This window comes from Armigeres subalbatus, chromosome 1 (genome assembly GCF_024139115.2).
Source record: "Armigeres subalbatus isolate Guangzhou_Male chromosome 1, GZ_Asu_2, whole genome shotgun sequence".
NCBI classification, from domain to species: Eukaryota; Metazoa; Arthropoda; class Insecta; order Diptera; family Culicidae; genus Armigeres; species Armigeres subalbatus.
Window position 1 is genome coordinate 310,384,050 of NC_085139.1, and position 21,663 is coordinate 310,405,712.

Below are 21,663 nucleotides of genomic sequence, written 5' to 3' on the forward strand. Positions count from 1 at the left end.
GTCAATGAAACTATGAGTACATCCCACGAAAAAAATCCCAAAAAGTCAAAGAAAATTCAGGTGGTACTTCGAAAGCTGTGAAAGTTCAGGTGAACCAAGAAATTAATAAATACCAACCGTGTAAAAGAAATATTGGGCTCACTACTCACTTATTATTTTCCTCTTCTTACATGTCAATTCTCACAAATCTTTTCCCACTTCTCTTCTTTCACTACTCACTACCTTCTATACAAAAAAAAAAGTTCAATCTATTCGGACAAATTCGGAGAAAATGAATGAATTTCGAATAATTATCACTATTAATCCGAATGAATTTTCTTCCTTAAATTCGGATGAATTTCCTTTCGAAACTAGGAAAAAATACGCTAGGACGGAAATAAAAAAAGAATAAGTAGAACCTCGAAAAAAAATTTCACAACGAGATATGGAATTCAGTCCACTAAACAAATTTCTAATCTCGTATAATAAACCATTCTCAAAAAAAAAATCAGAACGTTATAAAAAAAAAATCCCATTCGCTATACCTCACGGTGAAATTTTTTTTAAATTCTATTTGTTCTCTGATGACAGCATTCATTCGGTTCTCCTAACCCATTTCCATTCGGAAATTTGGATGAATTTCTTTTCAAATTTGTATGAATTTTATCCTTCATAAATTTGGATTATTTTCTCTTCGAAAATTTGAATGAATTTCCCTTAATAAATTCGGATTAATTTCTCTTCAAAATTTTGAATGAATTTCCCTTCGGAAATTCGGATGAATTTCCCTTCGGAAATTCGGATGAATTTCCCTTCGGAAATTCGGATGAATTTCCCTTCGGAAATTCGAATGAATTTCCCTTCGGAAATTCGAATGAATTTCCCTTCGGAAATTCGGATGAATTTCCCTTCGGAAATTCGGATGAATTTCCCTTCGGAAATTCGGATGAATTTCCCTTCGGAAATTTGGATGAATTTCCCTTCGGAAATTCGGATGAATTTCCCTTCGGAAATCCGGATGAATTTCCCTGCGGAAATTCGAATGATTTTCCCTTCGGAAATTCGAATGATTTTCCCTTCGGAAATTCGAATGAATTTCCCTTCGAAAATTCGGATGAATATCCCTTCGAAAATTCGGATGAATTTCCCTTCGGAAATTCGGATGAATTTCCCTTCGGAAATTCAGATGAATTTCCCTTCGGAAATTCAGATGAATTTCCCTTCGGAAATTCGGATGAATTTCCCTTCGGAAATTCGGATGAATTTCCCTTCGGAAATTCGGATGAATTTCCCTTCGGAAATTCAGATGAATTTCCCTTCGGAAATTCGGATGAATTTCTTTCGGAAATTCGGATGAATTTCCTTCGAAATTCGGATGAATTTCCTTCGAAATCGGATGAATTTCCTTCGGAAATTCGGATGAATTTCCTTCGAAATTCGGATGAATTTCCTTCGAAATTCGGATGAATTTCCTTCGAAATTCGGATGAATTTCCTTCGAAATTCGGATGAATTTCCTTCGAAATTCGGATGAATTTCCTTCGAAATTCGGATGAATTTCCTTCGGAAATTCGAATGAATTTCCCTTCGGAAATTCGAACGAATTTCCCTTCGGAAATTCGAACGAATTTCCCTTCGGAAATTCGAACGAATTTCCCTTCGGAAATTCGAACGAATTTCCCTTCGGAAATTCGAACGAATTTCCCTTCGGAAATTCGAATGAATTTTCTACCGGAAATTCAAATGAATTTCCCTTCGGAAATTCGGATGAATTTTCCTTCGAAAATTCGGATGAATTTCCCTTCGGAAATTCGGATGAATTTCCCTTCGGAAATTCGGATGAATTTCCCTTCGGAAATTCGGATGAATTTCCCTTCGGAAATTCGGATGAATTTCCCTTCGGAAATTCGGCTGAATTTCCCTCCGGAAATTCCGATGAATTTCCCTTCGGAAATTCGGATGAATTTCCCTTCGGAAATTTGAATGAATTTCCCTCCGGAAATTCGAATGAATTTCCATTCGGAAATTCGAATGATTTTCCCTTAGAAAATTCGAATGAATTTCCTTCCGGAAATTCGAATGAACTTCCCTTCGGAAATTCGAATGAATTTCCCTTCGGAGATTCGAATGAATTTCCCTTCGGAAATTTGAATGAATTTCCCTCCGGAAATTCGAATGAATTTCCATTCGGAAATTCGAATGAACTTCCCTTCGGAAATTCGAATGAATTTCCCTTCGGAAATTCAAATGAATTTCCCTTCGGAAATTCGGATGAATTTCCCTTCGAAAATTCGGATGAATTTCCCTTCGGAAATTCGGATGAATTTCCTTCGGAAATTCGGATGAATTTCCTTCGGAAATTCGGATGAATTTCCTTCGGAAATTCGGATGAATTTCCTTCGGAAATTCGGATGAATTTCCTTCGGAAATTCGGATGAATTTCCTTCGGAAATTCGGATGAATTTCCTTCGGAAATTCGGATGAATTTCCTTCGGAAATTCGGATGAATTTCCTTCGGAAATTCGGATGAATTTCCTTGGAAATTTGGATGAATTTCCTTTGGAAATTCGGATGGATGATTTCCTTCGGAAATTCGGATGAATTTCCTTCGAAATTCGGAAGAATTTCCTTCGGAAATTCGGAAGAATTTCCTTCGGAAATTCGGAAGAATTTCCTTCGGAAATTCGGAAGAATTTCCTTCGGAAATTCGGAAGAATTTCCTTCGGAAATTCGGAAGAATTTCCTTCGGAAATTCGGATGAATTTCCTTCGGAAATTCGGATGAATTTCCTTCGAAAATTCGGATGAATTTCCTTCGGAAATTTGGATGAATTTCCTTCGGAAATTTGGATGACTTTCCTTCGAAATTCGGATGAATTTCCTTCGGAAATTCGGATGAATTTCCTTCGAAATTCGGATGAATTTCCTTCGAAATTCGGATGAATTTCCTTCGGAAATTCTGATGAATTTTCCTTCGGAAATTCGGATGAATTTCCCTTCGGAAATTCGGATGAATTTCCCTTCGGAAATTCGGATGAATTTCCCTTCGGAAATTCGGATGAATTTCCCTTCGGAAATTCGGATGAATTTCCCTTCGGAAATTCGGATGAATTTTCCTTCGGAAATTCGGATGAATTTCCCTTCGGAAATTCGGATGAATTTCCCTTCGGAAATTCGGATGAATTTCCCTTCGGAAATTCGGATGAATTTCCCTTCGGAAATTCGGATGAATTTCCCTTCGGAAATTCGGATGAATTTCCCTTCGGAAATTCGGATGAATTTCCCTTCGGAAATTCGGATGAATTTCCCTTCGGAAATTCGGATGAATTTCCCTTCGGAAATTCGGATGAATTTCCCTTCGGAAATTCGGATGAATTTCCCTTCGGAAATTCGGATGAATTTCCCTTCGGAAATTCGGATGAATTTCCCTTCGGAAATTCGGATGAATTTCCCTTCGGAAATTCGGATGAATTTCCCTTTTGAAATTCGGATGAATTTCCCTTCAGAAATTCGGATGAATTTCACTTCGGAAATTCGGATGAATTTACATTCGGAAATTCGAATGAATTTTCCTTCGGAAATTCGAATGAATTTTCCTTCGGAAATTCGAATGAATTTCCTTCCGGAAATTCGGATGAATTTCCCTTCGGAAAATTCGGATGAATTTCCTTCGGAAATTCGGATGAATTTCCTTCGAAATTCGGATGAATTTCCTTCGAAATTCGGATGAATTTCCTTCGGAAATTCGGATGAATTTCCTTCGGAAATTCGGATGAATTTCCTTCGGAAATTCGGATGAATTTCCTTCGAAATTCGGATGAATTTCCTTCGGAAATCGGATGAATTTCCCTTCGAAATTCGGATGAATTTCCTTCGGAAATTCGGATGAATTTCCCTTCGAAATTCGGATGAATTTCCTTCGAAATTCGGATGAATTTCCCTTCGAAAATTCGGATGAATTTCCTTCGAAATTCGGATGAATTTCCTTCGAAATTCGGATGAATTTCCTTCGAAATTCGGATGAATTTCCTCGAAATTCGGATGAATTTCTTCGAATTCGGATGAATTTCCTTCGGAAATTCGGATGAATTTCCTTCGAAATTCGGATGAATTTCCCGAATTCGGAGAATTCGGATGAATTTCCTTCGAAATTCGGATGAATTTCCTTCGGAAATTCGGATGAATTTCCTTCGAAATTCGGATGAATTTCCTTCGAAATTCGGATGAATTTCCTTCGAAATTGGATGAATTTCCTTCGGAAATTCGGATGAATTTCCTTCGAAATTCGGATGAATTTCCTTCGAAATTCGGATGAATTTCCTTCGGAAATTCGGATGAATTTCCCTTCGAAATTCGGATGAATTTCCTTCGAAATTCGGATGAATTTCCTTCGAAATTCGGATGAATTTCCTTCGAAATTCGGATGAATTTCCTTCGAAATTCGGATGAATTTCCTTCGAAATTCGGATGAATTTCCTTCGAAATTCGGATGAATTTCCTTCGGAAATTCGGATGAATTTCCTTCGAATTCGGATGAATTTCCTTCGAAATTCGGATGAATTTCCTTCGAAATTCGGATGAATTTCCTTCGAAATTGGATGAATTTCCTTCGAAATTCGGATGAATTTCCTTCGAAATTCGGATGAATTTCCTTCGAAATTCGGATGAATTTCCTTTCGGATGAATTTCGGATGAATTTCCTTCGGAAATTCGGATGAATTTCCTTCGAAATTCGGATGAATTTCCTTCGAAATCGGATCAATTTTCCTTCGGAAATTCGGATCAATTTTCCTTCGAAAATTCCGATGACTTTTCCTCCGGAAATTTGGATGAATTTCCCTTCGGAAATTCGGATGAATTTCCCTTCGGAAATTCGGATGAATTTCCCTTCGGAAATTCGGATGAATTTCCCTTCGGAAATTCGGATGAATTTCCCTTCGTAAAATCCGAAGGATTACCCTTCGGAAATTCGGATGAATTTATCTTCGGAATTCGGATGAATTACCCTTCGGAAATTCATATGCGCATCCCTTCGGAAATTTGGCTGACTTCGGAATTTTAGATGAATTTCCCTACGGAAACTCGGAGGAATTTTCCTTCCCAAATTTAGATGAATTTCTTTTCAGAATTTCGAATGAACCTCCTTTCAGATATTCAGATGAATTTCCATTTGGGAATTCGAATCAATTCGCATAAACGGACTTTTGAAATTTCGCAGGAATTTCCCTTCCAAATTTGGAAACATTTTCTTCCGGAAACTTGAATAATTTGAAGAAATTTCGTTATAAGGAAATACAAAGAAACTTCCCTCTGGGGATTTGCCTTTAAAATGAAGAATTTGTCTAAGGAAAATCGTAAGAATTGTTTTTTCGTAATTTAAAAAAAAAAATATCTTCTGCTGGTAGCATTGCTCGTGAAAATGAACGCTTTTGGGAGGTATTCTGACATTTTTTTTGGTTCTGTGATATTTCGTTATCCAATCCTAGGTCGGAATAAACTTAGCAATGTTATGCTCATGTTGGGACTTGCGGACCCTCCGTAGACTGCGTGGTTGGCGACGTGTAGCCATGGACCGAGCCGAATGGAGAAGACTCGTATATACCGCACAGGCCACTTCGGCCTTAGTCTGAATAAATAATAATAATAATGCTCATGCTGGGTTATAGAAGTGCTATTGCTACTATTTCTATTTCTAATTGTTTAACTTTTGCACATTGGATCGATGAAATTCGTCTCGCATCTCACCCCTTACTCCCCCCGCTGGATCAATCAAATCCCAAAACATGCAAACTCGTGCAGAAGTGTGTCCGCACTCCACTACTGGGGGCGACTGTACCTTTGTCATTTTTAATAACCGTTTTGCTTCCAAAATCTGCCACCTCAAATTGCAGGCTAAACGATGGGAACGCCCCTTCAACAACGTCGACGGCGACGGCCCCGCTGGGGTCATCCAATATTGGTAGCAGCAACAGCAGCAGGAGCGAAGTCCGACAGAAATTGGTGCTGCAGGAGGACGCCAAGGCGATTCTGCCCGCAATTAAGGTGAGTGAGATCATTTTTTCCCCCAGCTGCGGTATTATTGGGAAGACGTCCGGAATTTATTCGGGATTAGGCTGCACCCCGTGCACGAAACGAATATACGATTGTGAGTTTCGCTTTATGGATGGTGTTGCATGGCGAGCGGAATTAGTTGCGGTATTCGGCAAATTTATTTCCCATTATCGACGCGATTTTTTAGCCACGTCGCGTCATTTGGACTCGCTAACCCAATCCAATTGATCCCTGCACCCGTCGATCGGGTGGAGCCTTGTATAACAGATTGATCGCCCGGGAAGGTGTTGCAAAATGAAAAAAAAAAGAAGCGAATCCTGCGGGATGCCGGGGACGCTAATTGGTTGTTTTATGGTCGGAGATTTTTACGACCTTGGCTGGGCTGTAAAAGAGTCAACGTAATTACCATACATTGAAATTCGATCCTTCGGGGTCTGAGTCTGAGATAATTATATGTGTACGGAACGATTTTATCATCGGCCGATGGAAACATTGACGATTGTGTCCTGAAGAGAAGGATTCGCTGGAAATGGTTATGGATGCGTTCAACTTCAAAGGCAGTTCTGAAGCAGTTCGGTGATATTGCAGTTTTAAGATCTTTTGCCGAATAAACAACATGCCGGAGCAAATTGAAATTTTATGAGCAGAATAAGAAAAATGTGATGCATTACTCCGGTTTTAGATATTTCTGCATACCGATGTTCATTCTCTCGATTTTACTGTAAATGATTTATCTTGATATCTCCCCGACTTGTCCCGACGATCTTGTCTGATAGTTTTAATAAAATTTTCTCTAAATTCTGCTGTGGAAGGAGGAAACATTTTTAGTGGGACGTCTAATTTGGAATATAAGAATATAAAACATTTCATATCTGTATGTAGAGCATAATAGGTCCCAGTAGTCAGCAGGTGCAATGTCGAACATGATTCCGGTAGTCATTGGACCACCAAGTCCGTCTGGGAAGCTAAAATGTTCAAGCAGGTGACAAATTTGACATCGATGATCTCCCAAGCACTTGAGCTTGTCCTTCACCGCCCAATGTATTCAGTCATCTTCGTCGAACGTTATGATGCTGCATGAAATCACCGCTCAACGAATCCCAACCAAACTGCAAGACACCGATCGAACGGGTTCAACAACTCCAAGCTGTCATCTAGCGCCGACTTTGCCGCGGACACTTGAGTGGTTGCCCCCCATCATCATCGTGCCTCCGAAAATACTAGAAAGGAAAAAAAACAGCACGAGGAAGTCGAAACTGTGTTCAAGGGTCTTTTCGAGACGATAACAATTGATCCTCGCTTGATCCATTGAACGGCGCTGAGGTCAATTGCGAACCCAACCTCTCTTTCCTAGTGCTTGTCATGGATGGTGGTCGGTCGCGTCGTCGTCGTGGTCATCGATATCACGGGCACTATACGGACCATGAGAGGCGATAAGCGCGAAGAAAGGAAAACAACTTCACACATAATTGCTTCGCCGTTGCGTCCCTTCTCCTCGGAGGGGGTCCACAATCCGTATCCCAAGAGGATGAGATGGAAATTTGACCCCCAGGGGGAGGACAGTTATTAGACGCACATTCGGTGTCCGAGCCTATTGATGATGGCGATCATTGAGTCGCCATCGCAATTCGTCGCCGTTCGGGTCATCGTGACGATCCATCAAAAGAAAAACGAATGGAGAAAGGCTTTCACTCCGTCTGTGAGCCAATTCAAAAGAGCTATTTCGGGGTAAATCCAAAATTAACCCGCGCACAAGTTCAACTCGCAATGCCAGGCCAGCTGTCGTACTGTGTGTGTTGACTCGTGTGGGCATTGTGTCGTCGCTACTCTCCGGCGAGGGCACACGCATCACGTCGTCATTAGTCAATCAGATGTGAAGTTCATTGCCCTACGGTTGAATGCGAACCTAAAGACTGCCCAAACGACTCGCGAGGATTTCCCAGCTACTCCCCACTGAGTGCACTTTTCGGACAAAATGTACCACCGCCGTAACCTCCCAAATCGTGGAAAATTACCGACTGAAGACCGTTTGAAATGCTTTCACATATGCTATCGCCAGATTAAGTTCAATCTTCGCTATAAACACTGGTCCAATAAAAACGTTAGACAGTGTGTAATTATAAATCCCTTCTGAGAAGGAAACGGCGCAAATCTGCTGCACCGCGGAATGATTCGGCGGTTTGGGAATTGCTCCGGAATGCACTTAATGTAGGGCCCGCACAAATAATGTGCTGACGCAATTCGCCCAAACAACTTTATAATTCAGTGGCCCCCTAAAACAGAATAAGAAAAAAAAAAACGGCTAAAAACAACACCCCAAAGTACTCGAAAAAGATCACTGCACATTCTCTTGGGTTTTCTGGTCACTCATTAGCGGCCGACCTTCTCCCCACAACGCCGGGTTTGCCCGCCATCACCGACCGCCGCCGCGTGTAATATAGACATTAGCGGTTTAATCACACCAACTTTGAGCGTCCCGTTCGATCCACTGTGGGCCCACCACATCCATCATGATGTTCACTGAAGTGAGCGTTTTCGAAAATTGAACAAATGTTATTTTTGGAAGAAATCGCTGCATTTGATCTAAATCACATTTCTTGTTGAAGTTTCTTATACCTGAATTCTTAATTTACGAGTGAAAATTAAATTTGTAGAACATCTGTGGGTTTTTAAAGTTAGAAAACAGGGCAAAACACTTAATACTGATACTTCAAAAGCAAAGTTGTTCGGTAATTGTTTGTCGATTTTCTGTTAATATTAATGGTGTATAAATGATTCTTCTTCATTAGTAGAACGGGCAATCCCACCAGAGGCGCTGTCATAGATAAAATAATTTGGATCTCTTTGATGGGGAGTCTACGTTTTAAATATTCATTTATTTAGCTTACATCTAACTTTGATTCAAAATTCTAGGACTTTGCTCGTATGGCAATTGGGAAGATTGTATTCATGATATTTTATACATTTTTTATTATCTTGTTTTTAAATGACTTTATAGCAGGTCAGACTGAAGAAAGCACATCCTGCTATTCAAAAACATGTGTCCATTATAACTAACGAGATTTATATATTTTGTCTGCATATACTCGCCTTCTTCGTCTGTGAAAACTGTTTCGGTTTCGATCGTTTTGCCTAGTAGAAGATAAAACAATTATAAAATAAAATACGAGAAAGGCAAAACTCAAACGTGCAGCCCAATCGGATTGTACGCAAAGGTGACGTAGGACTACGTAGCTATACGAAATAGATGATGGTATTTGCCATTATAAATTGTGTCTCTTTATTAACATTGAGAAAACTCCTCGATGGTCAACTGAATCAATAAATTGAATAGTAGCTCCCAGTTGGATGGGTCTTACTATGGAAAAGGGATTAAGGGCCTGAGGACCTCCTTTCAAGAGGCCTGGAAGCCTCCTTTCAAGAGGCCTGGAAGCCTGCTTCAAGAGGCCTGGAAGCCTCCTTTCAAGAGGCCTGGAAGCCTCCTTTCAAGAGGCCTGGAAGCCTCCTTTCAAGAGGCCTGGAAGCCTCCTTTCAAGAGGCCTGGAAGCCTCCTTTCAAGAGGCCTGGAAGCCTCCTTTCAAGAGGCCTGGAAGCCTCCTTTCAAGAGGCCTGGAAGCCTCCTTTCAAGAGGCCTGGAAGCCTCCTTTCAAGAGGCCTGGAAGCCTCCTTTCAAGAGGCCTGGAAGCCTCCTTTCAAGAGGCCTGGAAGCCTCCTTTCAAGAGGCCTGGAAGCCTCCTTTCAAGAGGCCTGGAAGCCTCCTTTCGAAAGGCCTGGAAGCCTCCTTTCAAGAGGCCTGGAAGCCTCCTTTCAAGAGGCCTGGAAGCCTCCTTTCAAGAGGCCTGGAAGCCTCCTTTCAAAAGGCCTGGAAGCCTCCTTTCAAGAGGCCTGGAAGCCTCCTTTCAAGAGGCCTGGAAGCCTCCTTTCAAGAGGCCTGGAAGCCTCCTTTCAAGAGGCCTGGAAGCCTCCTTTCAAGAGGCCTGGAAGCCTCCTTTCAAGAGGCCTGGAAGCCTCCTTTCAAGAGGCCTGGAAGCCTCCTTTCAAGAGGCCTGGAAGCCTCCTTTCAAGAGGCCTGGAAGCCTCCTTTCAAGAGGCCTGGAAGCCTCCTTTCAAGAGGCCTGGAAACCTCCTTTCAAGAGGCCTGGAAGCCTCCTTTCAAGAGGCCTGGAAGCCTCCTTTCAAGAGGCCTGGAAGCCTCCTTTCAAGAGGCCTGGAAGCCTCCTTTCAAGAGGCCTGGAAGCCTCCTTTCCAGAGGCCTGGAAGCCTCCTTTCAAGAGGCCTGGAAGCCTCCTTTCCAGAGGCCTGGAAGCCTCCTTTCAAGAGGCCTGGAAGCCTCCTTTCCAGAGGCCTGGAAGCCTCCTTTCAAGAGGCCTGGAAGCCTCCTGTCAAGAGGCCTGGAAGCCTCCTTTCAAGAGGCCTGGAAGCCTCCTTTCAAGAGGCCTGGAAGCCTCCTTTCAAGAGGCCTGGAAGCCTCCTTTCAAGAGGCCTGGAAGCCTCCTTTCAAGAGGCCTGGAAGCTTCCTTTCAAGAGGCCTGGAAGCCTCCTTTCAAGAGGCCTGGAAGCCTCCTTTCAAGAGGCCTGGAAGCCTCCTTTCAAGAGGCCTGGAAACCTCCTTTCAAGAGGCCTGGAAGCCTCCTTTCAAGAGGCCTGGAAGCCTCCTTTCAAGAAGCCTGGAAGCCTCCTTTCCAGAGGCCTGGAAGCCTCCTTTCCAGAGGCCTGGAAGCCTCCTTTCAAGAGGCCTGGAAGCCTCCTTTCAAGAGGCCTGGAAGCCTCCTTTCAAGAAGCCTGAAAGCCTCCTTTCAAGAGGCCTGGAAGCCTTCTTTTAAGAGGCCTGGAAGCCTCCTTTTAAGAGGCCTGGAAGCCTCCTTTCAAGAGGCCTGGGAGCCTCCTTTCAAGAGGCCTGGGAGCCTCCTTTCAAAAGGCCTGGAAGCCTCCTTTCAAGAGGCCTGGAAGCCTCCTTTCAAGAGGCCTGGAAGCCTCCTTTCAAGAGGCCTGGAAGCTTCCTTTCAAGAGGCCTGGAAGCCTCCTTTCAAGAGGCCTGGAAGCCTCCTTTCAAGAGGCCTGGAAGCCTCCTTTCAAGAGGCCTGGAAACCTCCTTTCAAGAGGCCTGGAAGCCTCCTTTCAAGAGGCCTGGAAGCCTCCTTTCAAGAAGCCTGGAAGCCTCCTTTCCAGAGGCCTGGAAGCCTCCTTTCAAGAGGCCTGGAAGCCTCCTTTCAAGAGGCCTGGAAGCCTCCTTTCAAGAAGCCTGAAAGCCTCCTTTCAAGAGGCCTGGAAGCCTTCTTTTAAGAGGCCTGGAAGCCTCCTTTTAAGAGGCCTGGAAGCCTCCTTTCAAGAGGCCTGGGAGCCTCCTTTCAAGAGGCCTGGGAGCCTCCTTTCAAGAGGCCTGGGAGCCTCCTTTCAAAAGGCCTGGAAGCCTCCTTTCAAAAGGCCTGGAAGCCTCCTGTCAAGAGGCCTGGAAGCATCCTTTCAAGAGGCCTGGAAGCCTCCTTTCAAGAGGCCTGGAAGCCTCCTTTCAAGAGGCCTGGAAGCCTCCTTTCAAGAGGCCTGGAAGCCTCCTTTCAAGAGGCCTGGAAGCCACCTTTCAAGAGGCCCGGAAGCCTCCTTTTAAGAGGCCTGGAAGCCTCCTTTCAAGAGGCCTAGAAGCCTCCTTTCAAGAAGCCTGGAAGCCTCCTTTCAAGAGGCCTGGAAGCCTTCTTTCAAGAGGCCTGGAAGCCTTCTTTCAAGAGGCCTGGAAGCCTCCTTTCAAGAGGCCTGGAAGCCTCCTTTCAAGAGGCCTGGAAGCCTCCTTTCAAGAGGCCTGGAAGCCTCCTTTCAAGAGGCCTGGAAGCCTCCTTTCAAGAGGCCTGGAAGCCTCCTTTCAAGAGGCCTGGAAGCCTCCTTTCAAGAGGCCTGGAAGCCTCCTTTCCAGAGGCCTGGAAGCCTCCTTTCCAGAGGCCTGGAAGCCTCCTTTCCAGAGGCCTGGAAGCCTCCTTTCAAGAGGCCTGGAAGCCTCCTTTCAAGAGGCCTGGAAGCCTCCTTTCAAGAAGCCTGAAAGCCTCCTTTCAAGAGGCCTGGAAGCCTTCTTTTAAGAGGCCTGGAAGCCTCCTTTTAAGAGGCCTGGAAGCCTCCTTTCAAGAGGCCTGGAAGCCTCCTTTCAAGAGGCCTGGGAGCCTCCTTTCAAGAGGCCTGGGAGCCTCCTTTCAAAAGGCCTGGAAGCCTCCTGTCAAGAGGCCTGGAAGCATCCTTTCAAGAGGCCTGGAAGCCTCCTTTCAAGAGGCCTGGAAGCCTCCTTTCAAGAGGCCTGGAAGCCTCCTTTCAAGAGGCCTGGAAGCCTCCTTTCAAGAGGCCTGGAAGCCACCTTTCAAGAGGCCCGGAAGCCTCCTTTCAAGAGATCTGGAAGCCTCCTTTTAAGAGGCCTGGAAGCCTCCTTTCAAGAGGCCTAGAAGCCTCCTTTCAAGAAGCCTGGAAGCCTCCTGTCAAGAGGCCTGGAAGCATCCTTTCAAGAGGCCTGGAAGCCTTCTTTCAAGAGGCCTGGAAGCCTTCTTTCAAGAGGCCTGGAAGCCTCCTTCCAAGAGGCCTGGAAGCCTCCTTTCAAGAGGCCTGGAAGCCACCTTTCAAGAGGCCCGGAAGCCTCCTTTCAAGAGATCTGGAAGCCTCCTTTTAAGAGGCCTGGAAGCCTCCTTTCAAGAGGCCTGGAAGCCTCCTTTCAAGAGGCCTGGAAGCCTCCTTTCAAGAGGCCTGGAAGCCTCCTTTCAAGAGGCCTGGAAGCCTCCTTTCAAGAGGCCTGGAAGCCTCCTTTCAAGAGGCCTGGAAGCCTCCTTTCAAGAGGCCTGGAAGCCTCCTTTCAAGAGGCCTGGAAGCCTCCTTTCAAGAGGCCTGGAAGCCTCCTTTCAAGAGGCCTGGAAGCCTCCTTTCAAGAGGCCTGGAAGCCTCCTTTCAAGAGGCCTGGAAGCCTCCTTTCAAGAGGCCTGGAAGCCTCCTTTCAAGAGGCCTGGAAGCCTCCTTTCAAGAGGCCTGGAAGCCTCCTTTCAAGAGGCCTGGAAGCCTCCTTTCAAGAGGCCTGGAAGCCTCCTTTCAAGAGGCCTGGAAGCCTCCTTTCAAGAGGCCTGGAAGCCTCCTTTCAAGAGGCCTGGAAGCCTTCTTTCAAGAGGCCTGGAAGCCTCCTTCCAAGAGGCCTGGAAGCCTCCTTCCAAGAGGCCTGGAAGCCTCCTTTCAAGAGGCCTGGAAGCCTCCTTTCAAGAGGCCTGGAAGCCTCCTTTCAAGAGGCCTGGAAGCCTCCTTTCAAGAGGCCTGGAAGCCTCCTTTCAAGAGGCCTGGAAGCCTCCTTTCAAGAGGCCTGGAAGCCTCCTTTCAAGAGGCCTGGAAGCCTCCTTTCAAGAGGCCTGGAAGCCTCCTTTCAAGAGGCCTGGAAGCCTCCTTTCAAGAGGCCTGGAAGCCTCCTTTCAAGAGGCCTGGAAGCCTCCTTTCAAGAGGCCTGGAAGCCTCCTTTCAAGAGGCCTGGAAGCCTCCTTTCAAGAGGCCTGGAAGCCTCCTTTCAAGAGGCCTGGAAGCCTCCTTTCAAGAGGCCTGGAAGCCTCCTTTCAAGAGGCCTGGAAGCCTCCTTTCAAGAGGCCTGGAAGCCTCCTTTCAAGAGGCCTGGAAGCCTCCTTTCAAGAGGCCTGGAAGCCTCCTTTCAAGAGGCCTGGAAGCCTCCTTTCAAGAGGCCTGGAAGCCTCCTTTCAAGAGGCCTGGAAGCCTCCTTTCAAGAGGCCTGGAAGCCTCCTTTCAAGAGGCCTGGAAGCCTCCTTTCAAGAGGCCTGGAAGCCTCCTTTCAAGAGGCCTGGAAGCCTTCTTTCAAGAGGCCTGGAAGCCTCCTTCCAAGAGGCCTGGAAGCCTCCTTCCAAGAGGCCTGGAAGCCTCCTTCCAAGAGGCCTGGAAGCCTCCTTTCAAGAGGCCTGGAAGCCTCCTTTCAAGAAGCAAACCTTACCCGACCCCCAGAGAATCGCCCGTGATTCGACTCACGATTTGCATCATTGCGTGATTTTTGCGTGTTCTTCTTCGTTAAATTCATCGGAATAACTTTCCTTGCTTAAAACAATGGATAACAAATCCATACGTAAACATTAAATACGCTTCGATTGGGTATTGACACTTTTTGGAGTGAAATCATTTTTCGGAAAATGAGCGAAACGATGCGATTCTGCGTGAAAAACTCATGCGCGATGCTCTTCATGCAGAATCGCAAGCGAGTCAGCTCGTGCATGAGGCTTCGGTGAGTGAGGTTCGAGCATGATTCTACCAACACTGAACACTATGGGCCTCCGATCCTTCTATCAAAAGTATGGTTTTGGAGTATTTCTAAAATATAGAAAGCTTATTATACTTATGCATTGTACCCGAAGAAACGGCGTCCGCACTGGGGCAGCTCTGACCACCGGTGGATCTGTTCATGACGTCCGGCGCACCCACTGACTACCCAAGGCACTGTGGATGCTTTGTTTGTCCGATATCATCGTCAGACATCGGTGTCGGTCCAAATGGGGCGATTGGGGTATAGCGCCTTAACTGTTTGGATCAAGCAACAACGGTTCAAGGGTTTTAGCAGTTCGTGTTGTTTTTAGCACGACGGAGATGATGGGTGGATATGATGGTATCGCCACACATCATACGCTGGGGTCTTGCGGCCTTTTGCTTCGAGTGAGGTGTGGAGTACCTCAAGAAAACAAATAAGTTGTACTCCAGTCTTGAGGTTTTTTTTTTTTTTTTTTTTTTTTTTTTTTTTTTTTTTTACAGGGGAGAATGCATTTACACACTAACCCAGTACACGTGCATTGTAGTTGCCAAACTACCACACGGAAGTGTACTGGAGTGTCGACCATACCGGTAATACCGACTAAACTCCCTTGGGCTCCACCATCGTTTCCCCCAGGAACTACCTCGCAGTACTACTTCTGGGGGGACGGCAGTACTAAGCGTACTCACTCATTATCGCTCACACAGGCACTCGTCCCACGCGAGACTGACTTGGGTGCTCGCACCCCATTCACTCCATTTGAGTCTTACTTGGATGCTCTCCCGGACGCTCCGCTGCCATGCCTCGAGGTGTCAATAGCGGTAACTGCCTGGGCCTACAGATATTGCGCTACGACACTCTGCCTCAGCACGAGCAGATCAATCACACCACTGCCGAAGCAGACCATACGCTACCCTGCCGAAGCAGGGACACTCCCCATGCACCACATGTGCACAACTGTAGGTGTGTGGGTACAACCCACTGCTACCCTGCCGCCGAAGCAGCTTCTCCAAAGACCATTCGCTCCATGTGACCCTTTTCGGGTGCTCACTCTAACACTCCACTGCAATGCCTCGAGGTGTCGATGGGATACCTCGACTCCTGCCTCAGCATGTGCAGTCCATACTCAGACTTCTGCTGCGCTTTGAGGTGACAATAGCGGCGGAGACACGCTATGACACTCCTGCCTCAGCACAACCAGATCACTCACTCCCTGCCGAAGCAGCTCACGCGCTACCCTACCGAAGTAGGGACACTCCACATGCCAGTTGGCACTCCCTCCCTGGGCTTGTGCTTTTGAAGCGGCACACAGTCGCTTTGATAGAGTCCGCTTACGGGCACTTGTGGTTTTTTGGGAGGGATTTTAGCAGAGCCCACTGCTAAATCCCACCACGCCCTAGGCAGTTCTCCCTGACTCGCAGACAGCTGGGGAGGGGTCGTCAAGCCCTTGGACATCCTGCTGTTCCTGCTGTCCCTGCTGCCCCCAGTCTTGAGGTCTAGCAGGCACTGTTGTGCACCGGGTGGAGGATGACTTGAACCGCTGAACAGTCATCTAGCTTTTCCATTATTTGCAGCTTCTGCAATAGCTTTTAGTGCGAACTTTCTATGGCAAACGATGCAATGGACGAACTTCTTTATCATGGTAAACGGTTGCGTGCTGAACGAGAATCCTCCCCCTACTGAGGCCTCCCAAATCTGACCTGTCTATGATGAATGCCTTTTATTCAATAAATAGGTTGTATGATATTCGCCAGAAAGTCATTTGCTAGAAAACTTTTGTCTAGAATTATTTTGCCAGAATGGACCATCAGGAAGCTTGCCAGAATGCACCATTCCCCAGCGCCCTTGGCGAAAAGTATTTTGAGCTCCTCTCTTACCAAGGAAAAAAACCCAGATTAATCCACTTAGCAGTAATGATGCCTTTCTCGTGCATTAAAAAAAGATAATTCTTCCGGTAGGTCCTCCGGAAATTACTCCGTAAGCTCCTCCAAGAATTCTTCAGGAAGTTCGGAAGTTCATCCAGGAATTCCTCCGGAAGTTCATTCAGGAATTCCTCCGGAAGTTCCTCCTCGATTTTTTGCAGAAGTTCCTCTAGGAAATCCTCCGGAAGTTCCTCCAGGAAATCCTCCGGAAGCTCCTCCAGGAAATCCTCCGGAAGTTCCTCCAGGAAATCCTCCGGAAGTTCCTCCAGGAAATCCTCCGGAAGTTCCTCCAGGAATTCCTCCGGAAGTTCCTCCAGGAATTCCCTCGGAAGTTCTTCCAGGAATTCCTCCGAAAGTTCCTCCAGAAATTCTTCCGGAAGCTCCTCCAGGAATTCTTCCGGAAGCTCCTCCAGGAATTCCCTCGGAAGTTCCTCCAGGAATTCCTCCGAAAGTTCCTCCAGAAATTCTTCCGGAAGCTCCTCCAGGAATTCCTCCGGAAGTTCCTACAGGAGTTTTTGCTGAAGTTCCTCCAGGAATTCCTCCAGAAGTTCTTCCAGGAATTCCTCCAGAAGTTCCTCCAGGAATTCCTTCGGAAGTTCTTCCAGGAATTCCTCCGGAAGTTCTTCCAGGAATTCCTACGGACGTTCTTCCAGGAATTCCTCCGGAAGTTCCTCCAAAAATGCCTCTAGAAGTTCCTCCAGGAGTTTTTGCGGAAGTTCCTCCAAGAATTCTTCCGGAAGTTCCTCCAGAAGTTCCTTCAGGAATTCCTCTGGAAGTTCCTCCAGGAATTCCTCTCGAAGTTCTTCCGGAAGCTCCTCTATAAGTTCCTCCAGAAATTCCCCCGTGAGTTCTTCCAGGAATTCCTCCGGAAGTTCCTCAGGGAATTCCTCCGGAAGTTCCTACAGGAATTCCTCCAGGAGTTTCCCGGGAATTCCTCCAGGAATTCCTTGGGGAGTTCCTCCAGGAATTCCTCCAGGAGTTCCTACAGGAATTCCTCCGGAAGTTCCTCCAGGAATTCCTCTGCAAGTTCCTCCAGGATTTCCTCTGGAAGTTCCTTTAGGAATGCCTCCGGAAGTTCCTTCAGGAATTCCTCCGCAAGTTCCTCCAGGAAGTTCCTCCAGCCGCTCTTCCTGAAGTTTTTGCGGAAGTTTCTTTAGGATTTCCTCCGGAAAATCCTCCTGAAGTTCATCCAGCAGCTCCTCCTGAAGTTCCTCCAAGAATTTCTCCGGAAGTTTCTCCAAAAGTTCCATTGAAAGTTCCACCAGTAGTTCCTCCGGAAGTTTCTACAGCAGTTTCTCAGGAAGTTCTTCCAGGAGTTTCTCCAGAAATTCCTCCAGGAGTTCCTTCAAAAGTTCTCCAGGAGTGCCTCTGGAATTTATCCAGGAATACCTCCAGCAGTTTTTCCAGGAATCTGTCTGGAAGTTCCTCAAGGAACTCGGTCGGAAGTTCCTCAAGGAACTCGTTTGGAAGTTCATACAAGAATTCTTCCGGAAGTTCCTCCAGGAATTTATCCGGAAGTGCCTCCAGGAATTCTTTTGGTAATTCCTTCAAAAACCACTTCGGGAACTCCACCGAAATTTCCTATATGAATGCTTCAGGATGTGTGCTCAGGAGATCCCCGGGAAGTCCTGTAACTCATTATAAATTTTTCCTAAAATTCCCTCTGGAGTTCCACCAAAAACTCCTCCAAGAACACTTATAATATAAGTGTATAATAAGGGTATAATATAAGATAAATTACTTCGCATACTCTACTGAAATTACAACGAAAGCTCTCAAGATATTTCTTCTGTGTTCCTTCGGAAATTCATATGGAATTCCACTACACCCACCTCCCAGGAATTCTTGAAGAACTTCTTATGGAAATTAAATGGCGAAATCTAGATCTAGAAATTCTCCGAGTATTCCCCTGGTAATTTTTCCAGAAATTGCTACCCCAAAATTTCTCCAAAGATTCTTCCGGAAAGTTGTCGAAAATAAATGATCATGGAAATTAATTCTCCGGAAGTTTGTTTAAGAATTCTTCCGATTTTTTTTCCAAGAACTCCTTCACAAATTCTTCCAGAATCTCCCAGGCAATTCTCACGGAAACTTCTAAAGAGTTCGCCCAGAAAATCCAAATTTCCTGGAAAACTCTTCCGACATATCGCAAGGAAATTACTTACGGGAATTCTCCTGCTTTTTTCTTCAGAGACTTCTTTAGCAATTCTCCAGCGGGCTTGGTAGTCATATGGCTACTGCTTCTGCCTCATACGCATGAGGTCGTGGGTTTAATCCCAGGTCCGTTCCATTATCCTACTTTGTATCTTTCTCTATATTTCTCTTGTCCTAGCAATCGCTAGAACTGGAAATTGACTTCCATACCGTTTCCATTACTATTCCTATACCTTCAACTTGAGTATTGTAACATTAATCTGCTAGAATTGGAAATGACCTATAAAGCTCGTTTCCTACATCCAATTAGAAATTCCACCAGTTGCCTTCTCCTATCTATCACATTGGCAGCTCCTTAACCAAGACGGACCTTTGCCTCTCGAACCCAACCCAAAAATTCCAACAAACTCCGCATGAACTCGTGGCAAGTGCAGAGGTATATTCGGCTTGCAGTGGGTGAGTGATTGCATCATCATTCCCCCCCCCCCTTCCCTACATTGACTTGCATTCTGACGTGGCAGGCGCCAGTATGAGATAACAAATGAGATCACCAGTACTTGTACATTGAAGATATGTGGTAGTCCCAAGCAAACATCTGTTGGTTCCCTGTGCAAGAACAGCTGATCTGGTCATAATGGAGTAGCAACTACGAGCAGTCAATCAAGCTCAAGCTCAGAGACTTCCTTAGCAATTCTCCAAGAAGTCTCTCAAAAATACCAACAAAAATATCCGTAAAACATCTTTCAATGACTCTTCCAGAAATATCTTTATATGTTCCCCTGGAAATTTCTTTAGAAAATTCCTCAAGGAACTGCTCCGGGAAATTCCGAATTTTTGTAGGAATATCCGAAGGAGTTTATAAAAGATTTCGATGATCAATGCATGAAGTTTTCCTTGAAGAAATTCGTAGAAAGTAAGAAAGTAATTCCTGGTTTAAAACTCAGAAATTCTTGAATGCATTTCGTATGGATTTCCTGATGGACTTACAGGAGAAATTTTCCCAAAGAGGAGAGGAGAAGGAGTTCCTAAAGAATTTCTGTAGAAATTATTGCAGTAGACGTTTTAGTTCATGAATTATTTCAAAAATAGATTGTAGAGTTTCCAAATAATTTTTAAATGAAATTACGAAATATTTTCAGAACGCAATAATTTAATACGTACTACCGAAGAAGTTCTAGCTGCAATTCTTTGAATTTCCTGAAGAACAATTCGCTTATAACTAAATTAATGATTTCGTGTGTGTTACTTCTACGTGAAGTTAAACGATTTACAATGATATGGAAATGCTAATATCATCTTCCAAACTTGGACGTACATGTTCATGATAGCATTAGCTATCTTGCTATCATGAACATGTACGTCCAAGTTTGGAAGATGATATTAGCATTTCCATATCATTGTAATTCGCTTATTTTTTTTTTAATAATTAAATGTCAGGTGCATTTTTAACACATATTGTTTTGTTTGACCGAGCATACGTTTCACAACAAGTGGTTCTCTAACAAACAATTTAGGCTGAATAAGCTACTTTTTAGCTAAAAAAGCCTGATTTAAATTATATAAGCCTTTCATCAGCTTTCAATTTTGTTGGGTCTAGACTTTATTGGACATGAAAATAAATGCTGCATAATTTAAAAAAAAGGTAATTGTCATACAAACTTGGCTGAAAATATTTATTTCCTACAACAGCTAGATAAATCTAGACTTTCAGGAAAAATGCGGCGCACAGGTCTACTGTACATATGCCCAAAAATATGACAATCTCTGCATGAAATTAATGCAAGATTGCATTAAAATCTTGCTTTTTTTGGTTGGGTGTAAGCAAAAGTTCTGACGAATTCACTTTCAACTTTTTGTTCCCCATATTTCAATCCGCAGCCCATTGCGCAGTGCCACTCTCGTTCTTCCACCCGATCGGAGAAAGATAAACGAAACAAAATTTCGAATAATGTGACCTTGCCTACTTTTACGGGCGGCCTTTCTTTCTTTCTCCGGATCGGGTACTGCGGGGGACGGCCAACGGCGTGACGCGAGGCTCGCGGTCATCAACGTTTTTTTTTCTACCACAGCCTATGTTTGCCTGCTACCATTTATGTGTAACGAATTTTAAGAGGACTGTAATTTATTTTTAAACAACCATTTTTATCACACCGAACGAACGCAACGGCCGGCCAGCAGTGTGATGGCATGTGGCGCGCACTCTTGACAAAACGAAAGAAATATGCTCCGAATACAACAATGTCAAAGCCAAAAGTGACGACAGTCCGGCGGCGGGCAACGCGATGGATACCTACTTTCTCCGGTCCGGTGCGGTGGTGCTTTCCGAATCACTTATGATCATATGCGTTTTACAGGACACGCTTCACATTCGCTGCCAGGCTGTTGCCAGGGCCTTAAAATAGACTCCGGGCCTGATTGATATGTACGAACGTGCATGATTTTCATAAATGCAGAGCTGAGCGTGCGACTTCGAGGAGCAGAAACCGACGAAGATGCGGCGCGGATAAAAGACTTCAACGTTGGGTCAAGCCAGTGCGCGCGAATATTCATATATCTCAATTTGTTATAAGTCATTTGCATGGCAGCGGATATGTTTATGCTGATTTTATAGCTGTTTAAAGTTATTTCGAGTGCACAGATTGAATACACATTTGAATAATTTTAGGGTCCTTACTTTTATCCTTGATAGATGAAGACTCTGCCAGTTCTATTCTGAGCTTAATTCTTACCATTATTGAAATGGCAAAATGGCTGCTAATGTGTGAGGAAATCGTTCTAAGTCAGACTTTCCCAAACTATCGCCATATTTCATGTTGGCGATGGAGGAGAGGTCGGTCACAACCGAGAGCGCAAGATAACCGAACCGGGGTTTAATTTATTCAATATTCTAATCTATCTTCCGTGAACGGACGCGTTCGTTCAGTCGGAAGGTGGTAACATTTCCCAGTCTCCCATTTGTTCAGTCCATGATCCGCGGTTCATAAAATACATTGACCCGAACAAAAGAGGGTACAAATTTACACATCCATCGGACGCACGTTGCCCCTTCACGGCGAAGGTATCATTCCCGGGGTTAGGTCTAAAAATAAACTCCAAACCCCATGATCGTGGGATCTTTTGCGTGACTCGTTGCTGGTGGTATCGTCTAGCCACGAACTAACAAAATCGTAGGCGTTTACGATTATTACCCATCCCGTTTCGAAACCAGACGCAAACCCGAGCTTATGATACCTAATCAACCCCGCAACAACAGTAGGGACATATCTCATCATCATCATAACCGTCGCCGTTGTCACAATCAACCAAACTGT

The 21,663-nt window shown here is 44.9% G+C and overlaps 1 protein-coding gene across 2 annotated transcripts in view; it reads left to right on the forward strand.

The window, feature by feature from the left end:
* LOC134207912 (telomerase-binding protein EST1A) overlaps positions 1-21,663 on the forward strand; it is a 339,763-nt gene that overhangs the window by 172,927 nt on the left and 145,173 nt on the right. For both annotated transcript variants that reach the window (XM_062683978.1, XM_062683979.1), the window contains exon 8: positions 5,869-6,019. In XM_062683978.1, the coding sequence (XP_062539962.1) occupies positions 5,869-6,019 (151 nt within the window). The remainder of the gene's footprint in view (positions 1-5,868; positions 6,020-21,663) is intronic.